The 20004-nt window shown below is 38.0% G+C and overlaps 1 protein-coding gene across 1 annotated transcript; it reads right to left on the reverse strand.

Moving 5' to 3' along the window:
- Positions 1-1548: 1548 nt before the first annotated feature.
- Positions 1549-5813, reverse strand: LOC105978160 (FACT complex subunit SPT16). The gene is made up of 2 exons (XM_013003577.2): positions 5534-5813; positions 1549-5048 (listed from the first exon to the last, which is right to left on the reverse strand). Exon 2 carries the CDS (start codon positions 5008-5010, stop codon positions 1843-1845), a length of 3168 nt encoding a protein of 1055 aa, XP_012859031.1. The 5' UTR covers positions 5011-5048; positions 5534-5813; the 3' UTR covers positions 1549-1842.
- Between the last annotated feature and the right edge of the window lie 14191 nt (positions 5814-20004).

A 20004-nucleotide genomic window follows, 5' to 3' on the forward strand; every position in this document is an offset into this window, starting at 1 on the left:
TTAATTTACGAGCTTGAACTAATAAACTCCTTTATATGGGTTTGAACTAATTACAAAATGGGCTTGCATATATCCGCCGCCAATAATAAAACCTCGTTTGGTTGGTAAGATTAGTTATAATAATTAAATAGTTCGATATACATTTGATTAATCAAATAATTTTTTAGTCGTCCGAAAATCGTGGAAAATTAAGCTCATTAGTTTATATATAAGAAATTATGGATTAATGGATGTCCTCTTCAATTACACAATTGAGATTTCGGTAGATTAATAATCTTATTCGCATATTTACAATCAAATGAAGCATAAAACGATTATGAAAACTTGATAAACACCAGTAATGTTGTACCTTCAATAATGTTCATGTTCATAATTTTGTTTTAAAACATCAATGTGTTCATGTTTTTGGACCAACATAGCTGGCTCCCGCGAATTCAGACGGCAGGTCTTTAAGTCGATGTTCACCGGAATTAAATAGGAAAAGTTTGTCGATGAATTAAGGACAAAATGCACTTCGACCTCCAAAGATTTCCAGAATGCGCATTTTCCACATGAAAATTCAAAAAAGAGATATTAAGGGGAAAATGTTACTTTTGTTACGTATATTAAAGGGGGTAAAGTGTTACTATAGAGATTGAAACTAAAATTGCCCATAAATATAAAAAAACACATCTCGGTACGATATGATGTACCGACCGTTAATATTGTATATTGCACCCGAATATCAAATTTTGTGGTTTGGTATACAAACATACATGATTTCGGTTCTATTCAATTGATTTACAGGATAATGAACACACCTAATTGCACAACTAGACTACCGCCATTAAAATAAATATTACCGGATAATGCATTAAATTAATATTCTTAGGCCTCATTTGGTTGGGAAAATTAGCCATGATTAATTAGATATTTTGACTTTGTTTGATGTTTGGTTAACACAATAACTTTGCAGGTCGACCTGATAATATTATCTTATCATAGCTGACTTATCTTGCCTTTTAGAGAACTTTTTGTTGGACATCCAAAGGTCTAATAAAACAATTGGATTTTCATTATGTTATATAATTTTATATTGACTAATCCTATTATGGCAACCAAACGAAACCTTGAGAATTTTGATACGTACTTAGTTACAGGAATTGAAATATAAGATCTTTCTTCGTTAAGGAAAATGTATTTCTAATCTCAACTAATTTGGTGAGAATATTGTAAGACTATACTCGTTATCGCATTATGTAGTTTAATGCAAGAGGAGAGTCGTATATAGGCATTACACTCGTATCCGTAATGCTGACAACCTGGAAATCAATATTAAGAGAAAAATGAAGGGTCAGACGAGCATTCTCGTATCCTTAACGGAGGTTGAAGGTTATGGGCATTAGTCGTACCAAATAAGATTAAGATCTTCCTATGTAGAGAATGTAAGAAACTTGTTACCCACAAACACAAACTTATCGATGCGCAGGGTGTTCGTGGAAGATAAAACTAAACGACTTCGGCACAATAATATAATATCAAATTTCAGAATTTAAAAAAAAAAAAAAAAAAGAAAAAAAGTTGAGCATTAGAGAAATTGTTCGAAGACACCATATTATGGCCTAGAGGCATAAATAAAGAAATACCAGAACACAAATACATGTAGGTCTCTTTCTTCTACTTCACCAGATTAACAGAGCTAAGAACAAAGTTAATAATATCCAAAGCAGCAACACGGATCGTAATATCAATAAGTTCTTCCCATAAAACTCGCTAACACGGAAAGAAATGCACATGTCCTAATTCATAGTGATTATATAAAAAAGCAAACGATATTTAAAACCTCCTACTTGCCGCCCCGTTTCACCTAAACCTGGCCTTCTTAGCAAGGCTACCACCACCACCAGGTCTTCTCTCCGGCGGTCGAGATTTCCCAAACGTCTTCATCTTCCTTCTTTTCCTCTCCTCTTCACTATCCGATTCGTTGCCCTTTTCTTTATCCGCGTTACTAGCTTCCCTCTCCAGTTCCTCCCACGTTTTTCCTTCATCTTCCTCTGAACCATCCACAGACTCGTCTTCTTCGTCATCCTCTGATTCAACTAGCGACTCGCTATCTTCATCGTCATCCTCCGATACAGATTCCGATTGCGCATCCGACGGTTCATACCCTTGGTCGGATTCCTGCGAGTGGTCGGAATCGGAATCACTGGCCTCCAAATTCAAGAATTCCCATCCGCCATCATCTATAAACTGCTTCGGATCATCGGTAATTGTTTTCAATATCTGCCTCCAATTGAGATTCAAACGACTCTCATAGTATTTGAGATCCGTCGTATCGAGCCACTCCTTAATCCCGTCTAGAGAAGATTGTGGGATTGAATCTATACGCATTACGTCACGTTTGAAGTCCTTGAACACAATAGTCATGTCGAAATTCTTCTGGCCAAGACCAACTCTCTCCAGATTGACTATTTCAATCTCGGCGAGTGTGATTACCACAAAAGGGGTCTCGATTAATTCGACAAGGCAGCTGGAAGTTGGGACTATGAAAGCCGAAGATTTGTGTGGAACCCCATGGAAACCGAGCTCTCTCAATGGCTGATCGAACTCCAAATCGAACGACTTGAACTGCGGTTGACCCCAAAGATCGTTGACTCTGTTGACAAAGTTTTGGAAGTCCATGCTGATTTTATTCTTTCGATCCCTCTCTCGCTGCTCCTCCTCGATTTCATCTGGGTCGTAAGCCGATCTTTTTCCACCTCCGATTGTCTGCACTACATCCATGACTTCAACGTAAAACTGTACGTCTTTTGTTTTCTTGTTTCCGACCATTATGTGATTATGCAGATGAAAATGGACAAGAGTTATCATTTCCTTCTCAGCGGGTTGGAAAAATGCGTGTTTTACGTTTGCAAACATGATATCCACACGTTCGTCCGATCTCGAGGTTGAGTAACGAAACCCGTTCGAATGGGCTTCTAATGTGCCACTAAGCTTTCTCCCACGACCACCGAAAACAGGTCGGATCCACAAGTCGGATAGTCTAATCGGCTTGAATTTCGCACCGGAAAGTTGGAGCTTTTCTTGCGTGACTAAAGTAGCTCTTTCTGCTTTTTCCGATTCACGCGAAGCAACTTGCCTACGAAGGGTCTTGATCGCCTGAACAATTTCACTGATATGTCTCGGGTCCTTAGATCGAAATGAGACTTCTTTAACATATATAGAATCATGAAACTTCTGCAAGTTCTGATCGTGCTGTGAAAAGGGAGCACCGGGTACACTAAAGATTATCCTAATATAGCACGTACGGTTAGTGTCTTGCTGACTTGTCACACTCTTCACAGTAGCAATGTGGAAAGGTACCATCTTTCCGTACACAGGCAAAAGTACGGCCTCGTGTTTCTGGTCAACCTGGATCATCAAGTCTCTTGGCTGAGGCAAATCGTTGACGTTTTTGTACGCGACGAGGTCGCCGGAGGGTCTTGATAGGCCATTGTTCGACCCTTCGGCGCCACGTCCAGCGAGTCTCCTGGCGGTTTCTTCGTTCTTCTGGCGCGCGAGTGCCGCCTGGTGCTGCCTTCTCAACTCTTCCTTTGACACCTCGTGGTTGACCGATCTCAGCGTTGCCTTGGCGGCGTTGGGCAGCGCGGCATTCACCTTCGACAGCTCTTCTACTTCTTCTTCTTCTTCTCCCTCGTTGAACGAATAAGCCACGTCCTTGACAGCCTTCGAACTAGTGGAAGTCACCACTTCTGGGGAAGTTTCGCCAACGATAACTGTGTCCGCTAGCAACACAGAGAACTTTTCTGTCTTGGGATCTTTCATCTCTGTTTGCACATTCTGAAGCCCAAGTGACACATTGAAGACCATCCCAGTTTTCAGTATCCTCTCGTTTTTGCCATTTAAAACAAGGCTCGACTCGCGAAATTCGAGGCCTATTCCAGTTCCTGCAGATCTCGTCAAATTCGGAGCAAATTCAGGTGCCTCACTTTCGACTACAGACATGGCTGCCAGATAAGCGTCACTAGCCTTATTCCCTGGCTTCAAAGCACCAATCGCTGCTTCGTGGGCCTTTAGGAGAACTTCATAAGCCTTGCTTTGCACCGAGTTTGCATCGATCAGAAAAGTCCTGGCTACATTCGAACAGTAGCTATTGTAACGAGACCCTATTGCACATATGATCACACTCATCGAATCGTAGAACAAACTGTCGTCATTGCTCGAAGCACTCGGTTTCAGATCAAATACTCCTCCACTCTGAAAAATCGGCGGGTAACAAATATCGACGTTATCTGCTTTCAGCTTCACCTTTATCTTTGCAGGTTCGAGTATCACCTTTTCAGTTTCGTCCATTAACGAAAAGTGGGTGACCTTTTTCTCCTCGTCGATTGTCTTCTCCAATTTCGGAACCACGAAATGCTTCATCACTGAAGAAGTCAAGTAAGCGGCTTTCTTGATATTTGTAACTTCAGCAGTGTCTTTCACGGCGAAAAGATCGGAGAAACCGTTAGTGACATCAGCGAGCTGAAAATTTGCGCTCTTCAATTTCTCGTCCCACATTTCAAGAAAATTCCCTTCGGGGGCTTCTTTAGCAATGTGCCCAATAACAGGGGTATCATACTCTGAACGAACAGCTCTGAATATCTCTTCAATTAGTGATGCCCCGTCGTTATTTTTACCCTTCACGTGCATTACGACTTGCACTTTCACGGCATCTTTGGCAGTTTTTTTGACAACATCGAGTAACGACACCTTTTTTTGGCTGCATAGGAAGTGAATTTCTTTCTTCGTGAACACCATGACTGTGTCCGGAAATTCATAACCGATTAACCATATATTCAAGGCTGAGGATTTCAAGTATCGAAGATCCTCTGAAGGTGGAGGAGTTGCCACTGCAAGAACATTAGAACCACCCCATAGATCATCCTTGTACTTGCTCCAGTGCGAGTAAAGTGCTTGTAAACGTTTGCTGAAGTTTTCAAGATTGATTGTGTACGCACTGGCCGCATTTCCTGATGCCTTTGCAGCCATCGAAAACAACTGCAATTTTGACCCCTTTTACTCTTCGTCTGAGAAAATAAAAATAAAAATATCATTTCCGGCAAAAAACGAAGCTGTTGGAAACAATAATCGATTTCATCATAACTCACCCCTTTTCCTCCCAAACGAAAATCTGAATATTAGCACTCTACAAACTCAATTTACAGCATGAAAATTATATTCACATACCACAAACTCTAATTCAGCATCAAACCCACCAATTTCACAGAACGGAAGAAAAAAATTTCCGAACATCATAATTTGCAGCGGAAATCAGCAACTTAACAGAAGCTTAAAAAGCGCAAATCTAAGAAAATAAACATGTATTACTCATAAAGAACTACTTTCATTCACCAGATGAAGCTTCCAATGGGTATTACATTTCCGATCTAGGTCAAAATTGGGGGGAAAAAAATAAAATATAAATTTTCATAGCAAATCTACTTTGACTTTCAATCAATTGTTTGGGGGAGAAAAGCTGAAACAACAGAAATTAAATTGAATTGAAGCTTACATTAATCAAAAGTCTCTGCGAAGATCGATCGGCGAAGAGAAAACAGCGAACGCATAATTTGGAGGACAAGTGATTAATGGCAGAACAATGTTTTTTTTTTCTGTGAGAAAGGGGATATTCAGATATTTCTAGGGTTAGATAGACGATGAAGAAAGTATAAGAGGTCTGGATAATTACTTGGATTGCCCTTTCTGTTGCACCAAATTACGGGGATGCCACATAAATGAGGCGGTAGTTTTTAGTTTTTAGGTTTGGAATTGGAAATAAAAGCGGGTTTTCTGAATTCCAGTTTCTCTTGCACCGCGGTTGAAATAATTTAGCAAATTAAGGGTGAATTGCATTTTGCACCCTATAATTAACGCTAATTGGCTCTTTGCACCCCCAATGTTTCAAAATTGGCAAAGTCCACCATTAAATTATAATTTTCATGGCACAACGCACACCCACATCAATTCCTTATGAGATTTTAACCCAAAAATCAATATATCACCATATAGAGTATTAATTGTGAGACGTGCTATTTTCATCCTTAAAATATCTTATTTCACGATCAAATTAAACATATTTCTCATTTTACCCCTTTCTTATTCTTTTACTTATATTTTTTACAAATTTATAAATCGTCCACCACTAAACTAATTAAAATATTTATAAAAAAAATCCACCATTTTCACTGGAATCTTTACGTCAAAATCTCACCATCTCCACTTTAAGTGAATAATACTTTCATCAAAGAAAAATATTTTCGAATGTCAAAAAGAGTAGGAATTCACGTTATTGGAGAAAATTAAGAGTGCTTGTATGGAAGGTCCTGAACTTCCTCCAAAATTGACCATCTTGGCTTAATATAATTTTGTTTCCTAATTTTTTTTACATAATATGTAAGTCATCTATGGAAGGTTAAATATCTTGTAATAAATATTTCATTGCAAAAAAAATTAAAAAAAAAAATAAAAATAAATAAAAATAAAATAGAAATAACTTAGAACACGTGAGGATTAAGCGACTATAAAGAAGGGGGTGGATTATAAAATCGATGGGTATTTATGACATTTTATATATCTTTGGTGGTGAATTGAGATACTTTGGAGGTGGAAATAGCACCATTCTTAACTTTTGAAAGGATTATAATGCTTGGTGGAATATTATAGTTCTTATTTTTTAGTTTAAAAAAATTAAATTGTAAAGCCTCATTTTAATTAATCTATGTAACTACACGTTTTTTAAAAAGTTGATAATGTCCAACAGTTCTCATTCTATTTTTATTTAATATATATTAATTTCATAGTAAATTATGATTTTTTGAATTCACTTGAAAATTAAAATTAAATTAGAAATTTTATATACATTTTTTTAATTTTATGCAAAACATATGAAATAAATCACCACTTATGTTGTTTTTAAATATTTATATACAAGTAAAATAATTAAAAAAAAAAGTTAAGTAAGATTACAAAATATAAAGAAGAATGAATTGTTCAAATCTTATATATAAAAGTAAAAAAAACGTTAGGGCAGCCTGAGAAACTCTAATAGCATATTTGTAATTTTTTTAATATTAATTATCAGTATTTTTTCATATGTAAGAATTCTTTTAAATATCTTTTAAATGATTTCTAATTATTCACATTTTTTAAATATTTATTATTGTTCATTAAGTATCCCTACAATAGCCATATAATTTCTATGATTATTAGAATCCAGCTTAATGAAGTGGTTTATCTCGAAAGCAACAAGGACATTGTTCGTGATAAGACGTTTAAGCACAAAAGTTGATTAGGTAGGGGAAATTAAATCTTTCAAGATCAATTTTAGTATGTTTGCAATCACTTTTGACCCAAATTTGTAAATTGTATTGCAAAGGCTTATGTGTCGGTAATCGATTATTTTTTCCGGTTGCTTCACCTTTGGGATCAAGACAATATCAGGTCTAGGTGATTGAAGAGGGGCCATTTGTGAATGGCACGGGTTAAGCTTCAGACTCGCTTTGCTGGAAATCCTCGGCTCAGTTTGACTCATCACCTTATCTATCTCTTCTTCAATAGGGTTTGTTGTGTGAAAGATCTCGCGGAAATAGTTCGAAACAACCTGCTCAATTATCATGTGGCTTATCCTTCCACACACGCATGCTATCTTTAATTTTCTCAACTCTGTAAGTTTGTTGCATGAATGTTGCTTTATCATGAAAAAATCTAGTATTTCGATCCCCCTCACTCATTCATTGTATCCGACTTCTTAGACGCCAATACATATCATTATCCTCATATAATTGTTCTAGCTCAGCCCATAGGGCATGAATCTCGGCCTTGCTAGATTCTGATTGAGTTCCTATGTGAAGCACATGAAGCTTTTCCTGAATCTCCGCTATCCTTCTCTCTGTAACATATAAATAAGCTTCGAGCGTATAAATATTATAGTTATGTAACATATAAATAAGGGTCTATTAGCAAGATCTAGGGGTGCAAGTTGGAACGGGAATTTTAATTTCCGTCGGTTCCGATCCGAAAAGTTCGATTTTAGAACAACTTTTTTCATTGCGATTTCCGACTTTTTCCAATTTTCATGGATTGGAATTAGAATTATAAAAAAAATGGAATTTCCGATTTCTCATCCAATTAAAATTCTGAAATTATTTCCAAAAAAATCATTTTTTTTTTCCGAAAAATACACCTACAAATAATATTAATATATATATATATATATATATATATATATATATATATATATATATATATATATATATATATATATATATATATATATTATAATAATACTTTTTTTTTTCTAAAATAGTAATTTGATTTAAGTTTTGTTTTATATAAAACCCATAAAAGGGCAAATGACAAAGAGGGACATGACAAGGGACTCAAATGTACATTAGTCCACACAAAAAAACAATCTTTCAAATAAACCTATCTCCATGTCTTTAGTCTAAAATACCCCCCAGATTTAAACAAATATATTACATTAACCCCAATTTTAATAATTTTTAGAAAAAATATATTTTTTTCTGAATTTTTTTTCCGGCCAGATTCCGGCATCGACTTTTTTTTTCTGATTTTTTTTTTTCCGGCCGGTCAACCGTCGTTGACCGTCGATCTCCGGAGTTGAGTTTTTTTATTTTTATTTTTTGATTTTTTTCTTATAAAAATTTATTTTAATTAATATTACTGTCTTGACTGCTAAATTATTGTCTCAGACAATAATATTACTGTCCCAAACAGTAATATTATTGCATGCGACAGTAATATTACGATCGAAGATAGCAAAATTGCAGGCTAAGACGATAAAATTAATTAATACAGTAGAATTACTATCTCAGACAGTAATATTACAGTCGAAGACAACAAAATTACAGGCTAAGACGATAAAATTAATTAATACAATAAAATTACTGTCTCAGACAGTAATATTACTATCTCAGACAGTTAAACTACTGTTTCCGACAGTTAAATTACTGTTGGAGACAGTAATTTAGCAGTCAAGACTCAAGAAAGTAATATTAAATAAAATAATTTTTTTTAAGAAAAAAAAAATTCGAAAAAAAAAATCAATTAACAGTTAAATTACAGTCTCTGATAGTTAAATTACTGTTGGAGACAATAATTTAGCAGTCAAGACAGTAATATTAATTAAAATAATTTTTTTCAAGAAAAAAAAGTCAATTAACAGTTAAATTACTGTCTCTGACAGTTAAATTACTTTTGGAAACAGTAAATTAGCAGCCAATAAAGTAATATTATTTAAAATAGTTTTTTTAGAAAATAGAAAAAAAAATCAATTAACAGTTAAATTACTATTGGAGACATTAATTTAGCAGTCAAGACAATAATATTAATTAAAATATTTTTTTAAGAAAAAACAAAATTAAAAAAAAAAGTCAACGCCGGATTAGGCTGAAAAAAAGTCAACGCCGGTGGCGGGTCAAAATTGGGCTCAAAATTGAAATAATGGTCAAAATTGGTTAATTGGTGAAATTGGGCTAAATTTGGGATGTAAATCATGAAATTGAAGTTGAATTGGGTTTCAAGGAATTGAGTGTAATTTTGGTATATATAAAAGAGTTTTCCTTATTTGCAAATAAGTTTGAATGAACTGTAATTATTTAAAAGACACAAAAAGTTGGATGTCCCTTTTTTAATTAAGTGCCCTTGTCATGGACCTCTTTGACATAACCCAACTCCTTCGACCCTACACCCGATGAAAAACACCGAGTGAGTCTTCTGCTGCCACGTGTCCTTTCATTTATTTTTCTAAAACCCCTAAAGGTAAACCCAAGGGGGGAAATATATTATAAAATACAAAATGACACGTGATAGCAAAAGACCTATCCGGTCTTTATTAACGGGTATAGGGTCGAAGAAGTCCATTAACCCCATATAAAATTAGAATTTTGATCAATTGAATTCTTGTTAGAAGTTTTGTTGAGTACTGATGATGCTAATTACTTAGATCACCTGGGGTAGTGTAGAAAATGAACTGGGAGAGCAAAGTGGATCAGTAGCTTGACAACTTGATGATCCTGAGGTACCTGCGATCATAGAACACATGAACTAAGCCGGGGGTTGATCTGGCGGAAACCCCTCCGACGCTCAAGTCAGACGTGCTGATCATAGAAATACTGCAGAGAATACAATTGATAGTATTGCTCAGTTAATAGGACGTACCTTAAGGAATGAGTTCAAACCTTTATTTATAGCTTAGTTGAGATTGTCGGGCCCAAACCTTACTTGAAGGTGATTGGGCCTCGGTGATAGTGGTCTTCGATATTGGGCTCGTGGCCCAGTAGGTAAATAATTTGTAGGCCCATTGGGTTGGCCCAATTAGGCATATCATTAAGCCCCCCACTCTCGAGTCGATGTGGGGGCCATGTTGAAATGGGTGACATATCGTGTCGAGAGTAAAAATTGTAGTAGTCGATGGTGTGCGAAAACGCGTTGGAGCGTGTGTCGGAGTGGCGTGAATGCGCATTGGTGCATAGCGCGACCAAGTTGTCGCGATGTAAGTTAATTGAGTCGTCGGTTTTGTTCCGCGACGATGTAGTAGCGAATTATCTCCTCGTGGGAGTTGTATCGTCGCGGGGTAATAGTGTTGATCGAGTTATCTCCTCGTGGGAGTTGTCTCACGATAATGTAGTAGCACGGATCAAGTAATCTCCTCGTGGGAGTTGTCTCTGGGGTAATAGAGTTGATCGAGTTATGTCCTCGTGGAAGTTGTCTCACGATAATGTAGTAGCACGGAGCTAGTATTCTCCTCGTGGGAGTTGTTATTTTTCGACATTGTCAATGTTTTGACGCGTTGCTTATATGTGTTTACATATAGCCTTGTGCATGATGTACTTAAGTATGTTTGGACCGTGGCCACGTTTTAATGAATGACTCATCGAAAACAAGTAGATAAATTTGAGTAATCAAGCTGGCCAGGTTATATAGATTCTCATAATATCTCTAAGTGCTTCTAGGGTTGTAATTGTGCTAACTTGAGCTTGCGATTATATAGTGAATTTCGGGCGAGTTGTCTCCTCATGGGAGTTGTCTCGCGGTGAGTAATATTATCGAGCGAGGTGGTTGCACGTGGGAGTTGCCTTGCAACGGATTTGAGTATCGAGCGAGTTGGCTCCTCGTGGGAGTTGTCTCGCTGCGGGTTGTGGTACCGAGCGAGTTGGCTCCTCGTGGGAGTTGTCTCGCTGCAGGTTCGTAGTACCGAGCGAGTTGGCTCCTCGTGGGAGTTGCCTCGCTGCGGGTCGTAGGATGGAGCGAGTGATCTCCTCGTAGGAGTTATCTCGCTGTGGGTTCGTAGACCCGAGGGAGTGACTCCTCGTGGGAGTTGCCTCACAACGGGTTATATGACTGAGCGAGTTATCTCCTCGTGGGAGTTGTCTTGCTGCCGGTTGTAGTACCGAGCGAGTTAGCTCCTCGTGAGAGTTGTCTCGCTACGGGTTGTAGTACCGAGCGAGGTAGCTCTTCGTGGGAGTTACCTTGTAACGGGTTTGTTGGACCGAGCGAATTTGCTCCTCGTGGGAGTTGTCTCGCTGCGGGTTGGTATTACCGAGCGAGTTGGCTCCTTGTGGGGATAATCTCGCTGTGGGTCGTAGGACCGAGCGAGTTGTCTCCTCGTGGGAGTTGTCCCGCAACAGGCTATAGGACGGAGCGAGTGGTCTCCTCGGGGGAGTTATCTCACTGTGTTTTCGTAGACCCGAGGGAGTTGGCTCCTCGTGGGAGTTGCCTCGCAATGGGTTGTAGGAAGGAGCGAGTGATCTCCTCGTGGGAGTTATCTCGCTATGGTTTCGTAGACCCGAGGGAGTTGGCTCCTCGTGGGAGTTGTCTCGCTGCGGGTTGTAGGACAAAGCGAGTGGTCTCCTCGTGGGAGTTATCTCGCTGTGGTTATGAGACCCGAGGGAGTTGGCTTTTCGTGGGAGTTATCTCGCTGCGGGTGGTAGTACTGAGCGAATTAGCTCCTCGTGGGAGTTATCTCGATGTGGGTTCGTAGACCCGAGGGAGTTGACTCCTCGTGGGAGTTGTCTCGCTGCGGGTTGGAGTACCGAGCGAGTTTGCTCCTCGTGGGAGTCTTGCAAGCTCCCCACTCTCGATACGATGTGGGAGTCAAGTCAAAAAATGGTACCGGATCGTGTCGAGAGTATATCGGTGTCGTGGTGTACCGATAACTGTTGGTGTAGTGTGGAGAAATAATATTTTTTATTTATCCGTTTGAGAGCGCGCGTGAATTGGCGAGAAGCGGTGGAGAGCTCGCGCAATTTGGTGAAGCGCGTTGAAATTCTCGTGCGATTTGGTGAAACGAGTCAAAATATACCCGCAATTTGGTAAAAAGTAGGCAAAGTTGCGCGCGATTTGATGGGAGCGCGCGGTCCAAGGGTGCCTTGGAAAGCGCGCGCGCGTGCATGTGTGCGCTATAATATTTTTTTTTTATTTTATTATTTTTTTTTTCTCTGGCTTGCTGACGCGCGCGTGCGTCAGCGCGTGTGCTCCACGCGCGCGTGCTGTGAACGCGCGCCTCCTCCTCCTCCTCCTTTTTTTTTTCTTTCTTTTTTTGCTAACGCGCGCGCGCGTCAGCGCGTGTTGTGCACGGGCGCTTCCTCTTTTTTTTTTTTTTTTTTTTGAAATGAGCCGCGCGCGGCTCGGCTGCATCTCCTCCTTTTTTTTTTCTTATTCTTCTTCTTTTACTCTCTTTTTTCTTCTTCTTGTTCTTGTATTTTTTCATTTTCTTTTTTCTTCTTCTTTCTTCTTCTCTTTTTTCATCTTCTTCTATTTTCTTCTATTTTATCATCTTCTTCTTTTTTTTTATCTTCTTTTTTTTTTTTTTTTATCTTGGTGGTTGATGTTCACCCCTTGGGATGTTCTATTTTTGGAGTAGGAAAATTATACTCGTCTCTTGCGATGTGATGTGAACCCACTTGGGGTTGAAAGGTAAGGGTGATGCCCAACTTTGGGATGGGTTAACCACCCACTGTAGGATAAGGCGCTCGAGACCTATGGTCTGAGGTGAATGCACACGATTGTGTCGTTGCTTCAGTGACAACACGAGTTGAAGCTTTCGTTGTCGTATGCTGAAGGTCCTTGTCGGTTATCTGAACCGTTAGAGGAACCAGTAGCAGTTGATATTGTTGAAGTTTCGGCGATCATACGCTGAAGGTCCTCTTCGGTTATCTGAACCGTTCGGGGGGGGGGGGGGGGGGGGGGGCGGAAGTAGGCCCCCAGAGAGTCGATGACCCATGGCGAGCAAAATATTTTGGGGGCACTATAAACCCCCAGGGAGTCGATAACCCTTGGCGAACGAAATATTTTGGGGGCAGATGTAAGCTCCCAGGGAGTCGATAACCCTTGGCGAGCGAAATGTTTTGGTGGCACTGTATATCCCCAGGGAGTCGATAACCCTTGGCGAGCGAGATATTTTGGGGGCAGAGGTAAGTCCCCAGGGAGTCGATAACCCTTGGCGAGCGAAATATTTTGGGGGCAGATGTAAGCCCCGAGGGAGTCGATAACCCTTGGCGAGCGAAATATTTTGGGGGCAGATGTAAGCCCCCAGGGAGTCGATAACCCTTGGCGAGCGAAATATTTTGGGGGCATATGTAAGCCCCCAGGGAGTCGATAACCCTTGGCGAGCGAAATATTTTGGCGGTGGTGCCATAGGTGGCTCCACATGTGGAGCAGGTGCTGGTATCGCGCCGGGAGCATTTGCTCCCATCGTGGCGATATATTAGGACACGGCCTCTGTGGCAGCGCGAGTTGAAGCTTCTGCTATCATGCGTTGGAGTGCATCCTCGGTTATTTGAACCATTCGAGGAGCAGGGAGTGGTGGATCGGCGAGTGGTGGGTCCCGAGGGGGGATCACCTGAACCTTGCGAGGTGGATCTGCAGCACGTGGAGGAGCTGGCTCCGCGGCACGTGGAGGAGGTGGCTCCGCGACACGTGGATGAGGTGGCTCCGCGGCACGTGGAAGAGGTGGCATGCCAGATCCTCCACGGACTGGGAGGTTATTAGCTGTGTTATTTTCTCTCCGAGCTGACGCCTCAGGAGGATTTTGATTAGCTGTGTCATTTTCTCTCCGAGCTGACGCCTCAGGAGGATCTTGATTAGCTGTGTTATTTTTTCTCCGAGCTGACGCCTCAGGAGGATCTTGATTAGCTGTGTCATTTTCTCTCCGAGCTGACGCCTCAGGAGGATCTTGATTAGCTGTGTTATTTTTTCTCCGAGCTGACGCCTCAGGAGGATCTTGTTGGCTACGTGATCTGGTTTGCATCGTTCCCAAAGACTGCGCCAAAATGATGATGTTAATTACTTAGATCACCTGGGGTAGTGTAGAAAATGAACTGGGAGAGCAAAGCGGATCAGTAGCTTGACAACTTGATGATCCTGAGGTACTTGCGATCATAGAACACATGAACTAAGCCGGGGGTTGATCTGGCGGGAACCCCTCCGACGCTCAAGTCAGACGTGTTGATCATAGAAATAGTGCAGAGAATACAATTGATAGTATTGCTCAGTTAATAGGATGTACCTTAAGGAATGAGTTCAAACCTTTATTTATAGCTTAGTTGAGATTGTCGGGCCCAAACCTTACTTGAAGGTGATTGGGCCTCGGTGATAGTGGTCTTCGATATTGGGCTTGTGGCCCAGTAGGTAAATAATTTGTAGGCCCATTGGGTTGGCCCAATTAGGCATATCAAGTACTATTATGTGTTTTATTTTTATTTATTTTTTTAAACTGAAATTTAATAGTTATTAGTTTTACTTTCATCGAAGTGGATGTTCTTAGTTTTGAAAAATTATGAAATTTTCATAAAATTTTTGCTAAATTTTGAAATTTTAAATTTATTTGATTATCAATTTCTTTCCGAAATTACGAAATTTTTCGGACCTTATTGAAATGAATTTTTAGACTCCTAAAAATTTGGAAGGCAAAATGAGTTTTTTAGTCCTGTAAGTTTAGTAGTTGAGAGTTTAGTCCACCATGTTTCAAAATCAGGATTTTAGTCCTGTAAGTTACAAAAATTGGGAATTTTGGTCCTATGACCTGCTATAACAGGTAATCTGATGGTTGGTTGAATGAATTGTCATTTAAAATATAAAAATAAATAGATTAAAAATAAATTAGGTGATGTGGCTAATGACTTGGATGATTTTGGTTGGAAATATAATATACCATCAAATTATTATTTTTATTTGATGAATGAAATAAGCATTTTTGTAGTAACTATTTTTAATTAATATTTCATAGTTTTCAATTGATAAAAATAGTAATTAACTATATTACTATTTAGGTATTGCTTTGGAGACTCTGTTTTAATGGGATCCGCTTCAAACAAAACAAAATTTCTTGAATTTAACTTTTGAATTTAATTTTTTTAAATAAAAATTAAAATTTGAATGATTTGCAAATATGACCGTTGGTTTTCAAAGGTAAGAAAAAATAATGAAAAAAACATAAATACCTCTAATTGTTCTTCATCTTCTTCATCACTTCTAAATCTCCATCTTTTGAGTTTTTTTTTTTCTCTTCAATACTTGTAGAAATCGGAAACTTGGTTGGGTTTATGGCTCAGAGAATGAAGAAATTAGAAGTAGGGGGATGGGATTTACTTCAATTCTTGAAGAAATTAGGAGCACAAATTTTTTTTTCTTCTCTTTGTCATGGTTGCGTGGATAAATTGGGGAAGAAGAGGGGTTAGGTTTAGAAGAGAGAAAAGAGGGAAAAAAAAAAGAAAAAAAATGGAAAAAAAATGTGTGGATGTCAAAGCGGTGTACAATTAGTGGAGATTACAAATCTTATATTTAATATGTTACTAAAAAAATATTTAATTAGTCTTTTTCTTTTTTTTTTTCTTTTTTTTTTTGAGTAATTAGTTTATTTTATTTTTAGGTTTAATAAATTTAATTTTTTTATATTTAGTTTAATAACTTACTATTTAATTATTTTTTAACAGTAATGGAAGATCTTGAAGGAAGTTCAAGGGGCCGTAATTTTTCTTCTGAAGAGGATGCATCTTTGTGCCGAGCTTATATAGCGATTAGTGAAGATTCACTTATTGGAAAAAATCAATCAATAACTACAATGTGGAAGATAATACAAGAAAAATTTCACGAGTTGGTTCCTGATGGAGGTGAAAAGAAAACAGCAAAAAGTCTGAAGTCCCACTAGACGAAAATCAATGAAAGTTGTACAAGATTTGCTGAATGTTTTGCTCAAATAACTTTGAGGCCAGGAAGCGGGGCAAGTGCCATTGACAATGTGAGTGTTATTTATGTTGTGTTTTTTTTTATTTCTTATTTAATATTTTATATACTAAATGTTTGTTATTTTTGTTATACCATAGTAGTGAGCGCAAAATTTTCAACTTGGATCATTGCTGGACAATTTTACAAGATGGCAAAAAATGAAGGGCTATCATCGGAGTTCAATTCTCCTAAAGTGCAAATATCACTTCAAGTCCGAACCTATTTTCTAGTCCGAGTGAATGAGAGGATTCGGTCGGAGACCCAAAATTTATCTGAATCATCAAACACCAACGTAAGGTCGATGGGGCTAAAAAAACTAAAAAAACAAAAAGATAAGGGCACTGCCAATGATAGCACGAGACAAACTAATTCAATGGCAAAACTAATGAGGTACCAAGAAAAATTTGAGATTAAAACACATTTCAAAATTATGATGACGAGCAGGTCCTCAGTTGAAACTCCGGAGAGGAAAGCATGGTTGATTGAACAAGCCCAAGCGGTGGGATAATTTTTCCATTCCCAATGCATACAGTCCACACTTCCTAGCATTCCAGGAAATCCCCGTTGCTCTGCTTTTCTAAGTAGTCTAACCATGTCTGCATTGTTAGGTCGTCGAAGATACTCCTCTCCATACACTGCATTGACAACACGACAAAAATGCTTCAAAGTATCTGAAGATGTGCTCGCTGCTATTTTTAGATACTCGTCAATTGCATCTGCAGGATATCTGTAAGCGAGTATACGAAGTGCAGCTGTCATCTTGACATGGGGTGAGAAACCTTGATTTCCGGAGGCATCCGACTTTTGCCTAAAGTAATCATCAAAATTCACAATATCTTTCATAATTCGTAAAAATAATTTACGCCTCATACGATTTCTAGTTCGAAAATATTCAGGAGGATATAAAGGACGATCTACAAAGTAATCATTCATAAGTCCCTCATGCGCAGCTCTTCGATCCCTTCTTATGGAAGTCCGGCGTGATGATGTTCATCCGTGTTGTGTTTTGCACTTTCCGTGTAAAGCCAACATGAGTGATTGGTATTCCATGTACATCGTCGTCATCATTGTGTGGCCTTGGTTGTCATCGTCAGAGGAGGAATTATCACTTCCTAGCTGTGCCATTTTCTTTTTATAAAACAGAAGCTGGATTGTATATAGAATGTGAGGTGATTGTGTATAGAATGTGTGGTGATTGTGTAAGGGGTGAGGAGTACCATTATATAAGAAAATGATTAGATAATAGATAAGAATTGGATGGCCAAAATTGAACATGAAAATTCAATCTAATGGATCATAGTTGGATAAGATAATGAAAATCTGAATAAGATCATCAAGATGTGGATAAGATGATTAGATAAAAATTTAATGGACGAGATCAATTGAAATCATATCCAATGGCTGTAGTTCAATATTTCAGATATTTTCAGAATTTTTCATGGAGGAGATTGTGAATAAGGTAATTAGATAATAATTTAATGGACGAGATCAATTGAAAATCATATCCAACGGTTGTAGTTCAATATTTCATATCTTTTCAGAAATTTTTATTTTTAGGATCAAAATGTGTATTAAAAATAATTCAGATTGTTCAGATAAAATTTAATTGTCTACAATCTCGTATATGAATAAAATTTGAGCCATAAGCAAATTACTACACAAAATAATCCATAACATGATTTAGAGACTCAAAATTATAGAGCCCTCCCATTGTGGAATTTTTTTTTAGAGACCCCAAAATTTTACCGGGTCTCCATTTGGGTCTCCAAAACAGAATTTGGAGACCCAATTTGGAGACTCTATTGGAGATGCCCTTAGGTGTAGGAGATATTATGTATACGCATTGATGCTCAACAACCATTATTGACAGACAATTAATGGGGCAAATCAATACAGAATATCCGAATATCAAGTCAAAATGATATGGTAAATATTAATGCACAATGTTGTAAGAAATATTAAAACAGTAAATTGATCACAAATTAAATTTCGTGGTGCATTTAATACTTATAATTGAACTTTATCAGTCATCACATTTGAAAACGTATATAAAACTAAGTAGTGCAACATTTATTAACATTTGTAGGTGCGCATGGTAATCTTTAATACCATATTACAAATGCATTCAATGTATACAAAATTGGAACTTGCACAAAGGAATAATGACTGGTAAATGTTCATTGAACTGTATTTCTTCCCACATTTAATTGTTGTAATAATTGCAAGCCTAACCCACTCAATTGATTGGAGTAAATGCAGTGTTGCTTAAAACAATAGTGAAATAGACCTTTGGCCTTACCCAATCAAATCCAATTTACTCCTGGTTATAAATGCAAATTAGTCTTGTAATTTGCAGTTCTTCACAAGCATACGAAAAATCAACAGACAATCAAGGAGGAGCGGCTAATACAGTTTACTTTTTCCTATGTAATATTGGAGTTGTGATATTGGTGTTGGTTTTTTTTGTTTAACTTTTCGTTTATTTGTTTTGACGTTGTCACAAGTAAAATGGTGAGACCAAGGACACGGAATCAGAAGATTTTGGCAAGGATGAACTATTTACGATGAATGTTTAGTGGAATCTATAGCAAGTTGTGCACGAGCCGTTGAATCGCTGCGAGACAACGAAGTCTACGAAGATATCATCTTTGAAGTTTAGATGACCATGAGTTTCACCTTTGAAAGAAATTTCGAAGATGCTGATATCAAAACGAGGTTGGAGTGGTTTCGAAACCGCTTCATATCTTTTAAAACTTACATTGCGCAAGATGGTGTGGTGTTCAATCATTCTACAAAAAAAGGTTACTCTTGATAGGAGTGCATGGTCTTGGAATCGACGGGGTGAGATAGTTAAGAAAAAATATGTTGTAGTTTTTCCCTTTTTTTATTAATTTATCTCAAGACATGTTAACAAAATACGCGTGCAAATTGTAGGAGACGGAGGAAGAGATGGCGTTTAGGGTCAACGGTTTTCCGTTCTACGATGAATGCAAATTTGTGTTTGAAGACAAACAAGCACCGCGGTCAACTTTCGAGGCATTACGGGATATGATTCCGACTATGCATTTGTGATTGATGATGAAGGAGAGGCAAAAGAAGGGCAAAACGAAGATCCTCAACTGTTAGCACCGGGGAATGCTGGAGAAATTGTTCATGTCGAAGTTGAGAACAATGTCAATAATAACAATGAACTTGTTCAAGTTTTTAATGATGAGCCTGCAGTCAGCTTCAGTGATCACATTGAGTCCAGTGATGATTCCGATTCACAAGTATCTTCGGTTTTAAAGTAGGGTCTTTATGGAAAAGTGATTGTATGTTCATTTCGTTAAATATGTTTTTACTTATTTGCAGCAGTTGTTCTTTACAGTTTGTAAGGGACTAAGTTTCCAAATTTTCAAAATCTCCCGGCATGGTCTTTTGTTAACTCTTGCTTGTTCAAAGGGACTTAGTTCCCTAATTTTCAATCGAATTTAAATGGATTTCAGCTTACATCAGCTGTGCACAGTCTTCTAATTACAATTTATTGCGCATTCCATTGTTATGCAGTTCTGCATTACACATCAAACATATTAAGTAATATGTACGTAATATTAAGTAATAGCCGTTAAACCACTGTATCTCAAAACATTTGCACAATCTAATTAAATTACTGAAGTTTAAACAGTGTTTAGGCTAATACAAATATGAACATCTGCAAAACTTACATGCTGAATCGAATTGGATACCAAATAACAAAAG

Source organism: Erythranthe guttata, chromosome 2 (assembly GCF_056151865.1).
Source record: "Erythranthe guttata isolate IM_541 chromosome 2, IM_541, whole genome shotgun sequence".
Taxonomy (NCBI): Eukaryota; Viridiplantae; Streptophyta; class Magnoliopsida; order Lamiales; family Phrymaceae; genus Erythranthe; species Erythranthe guttata.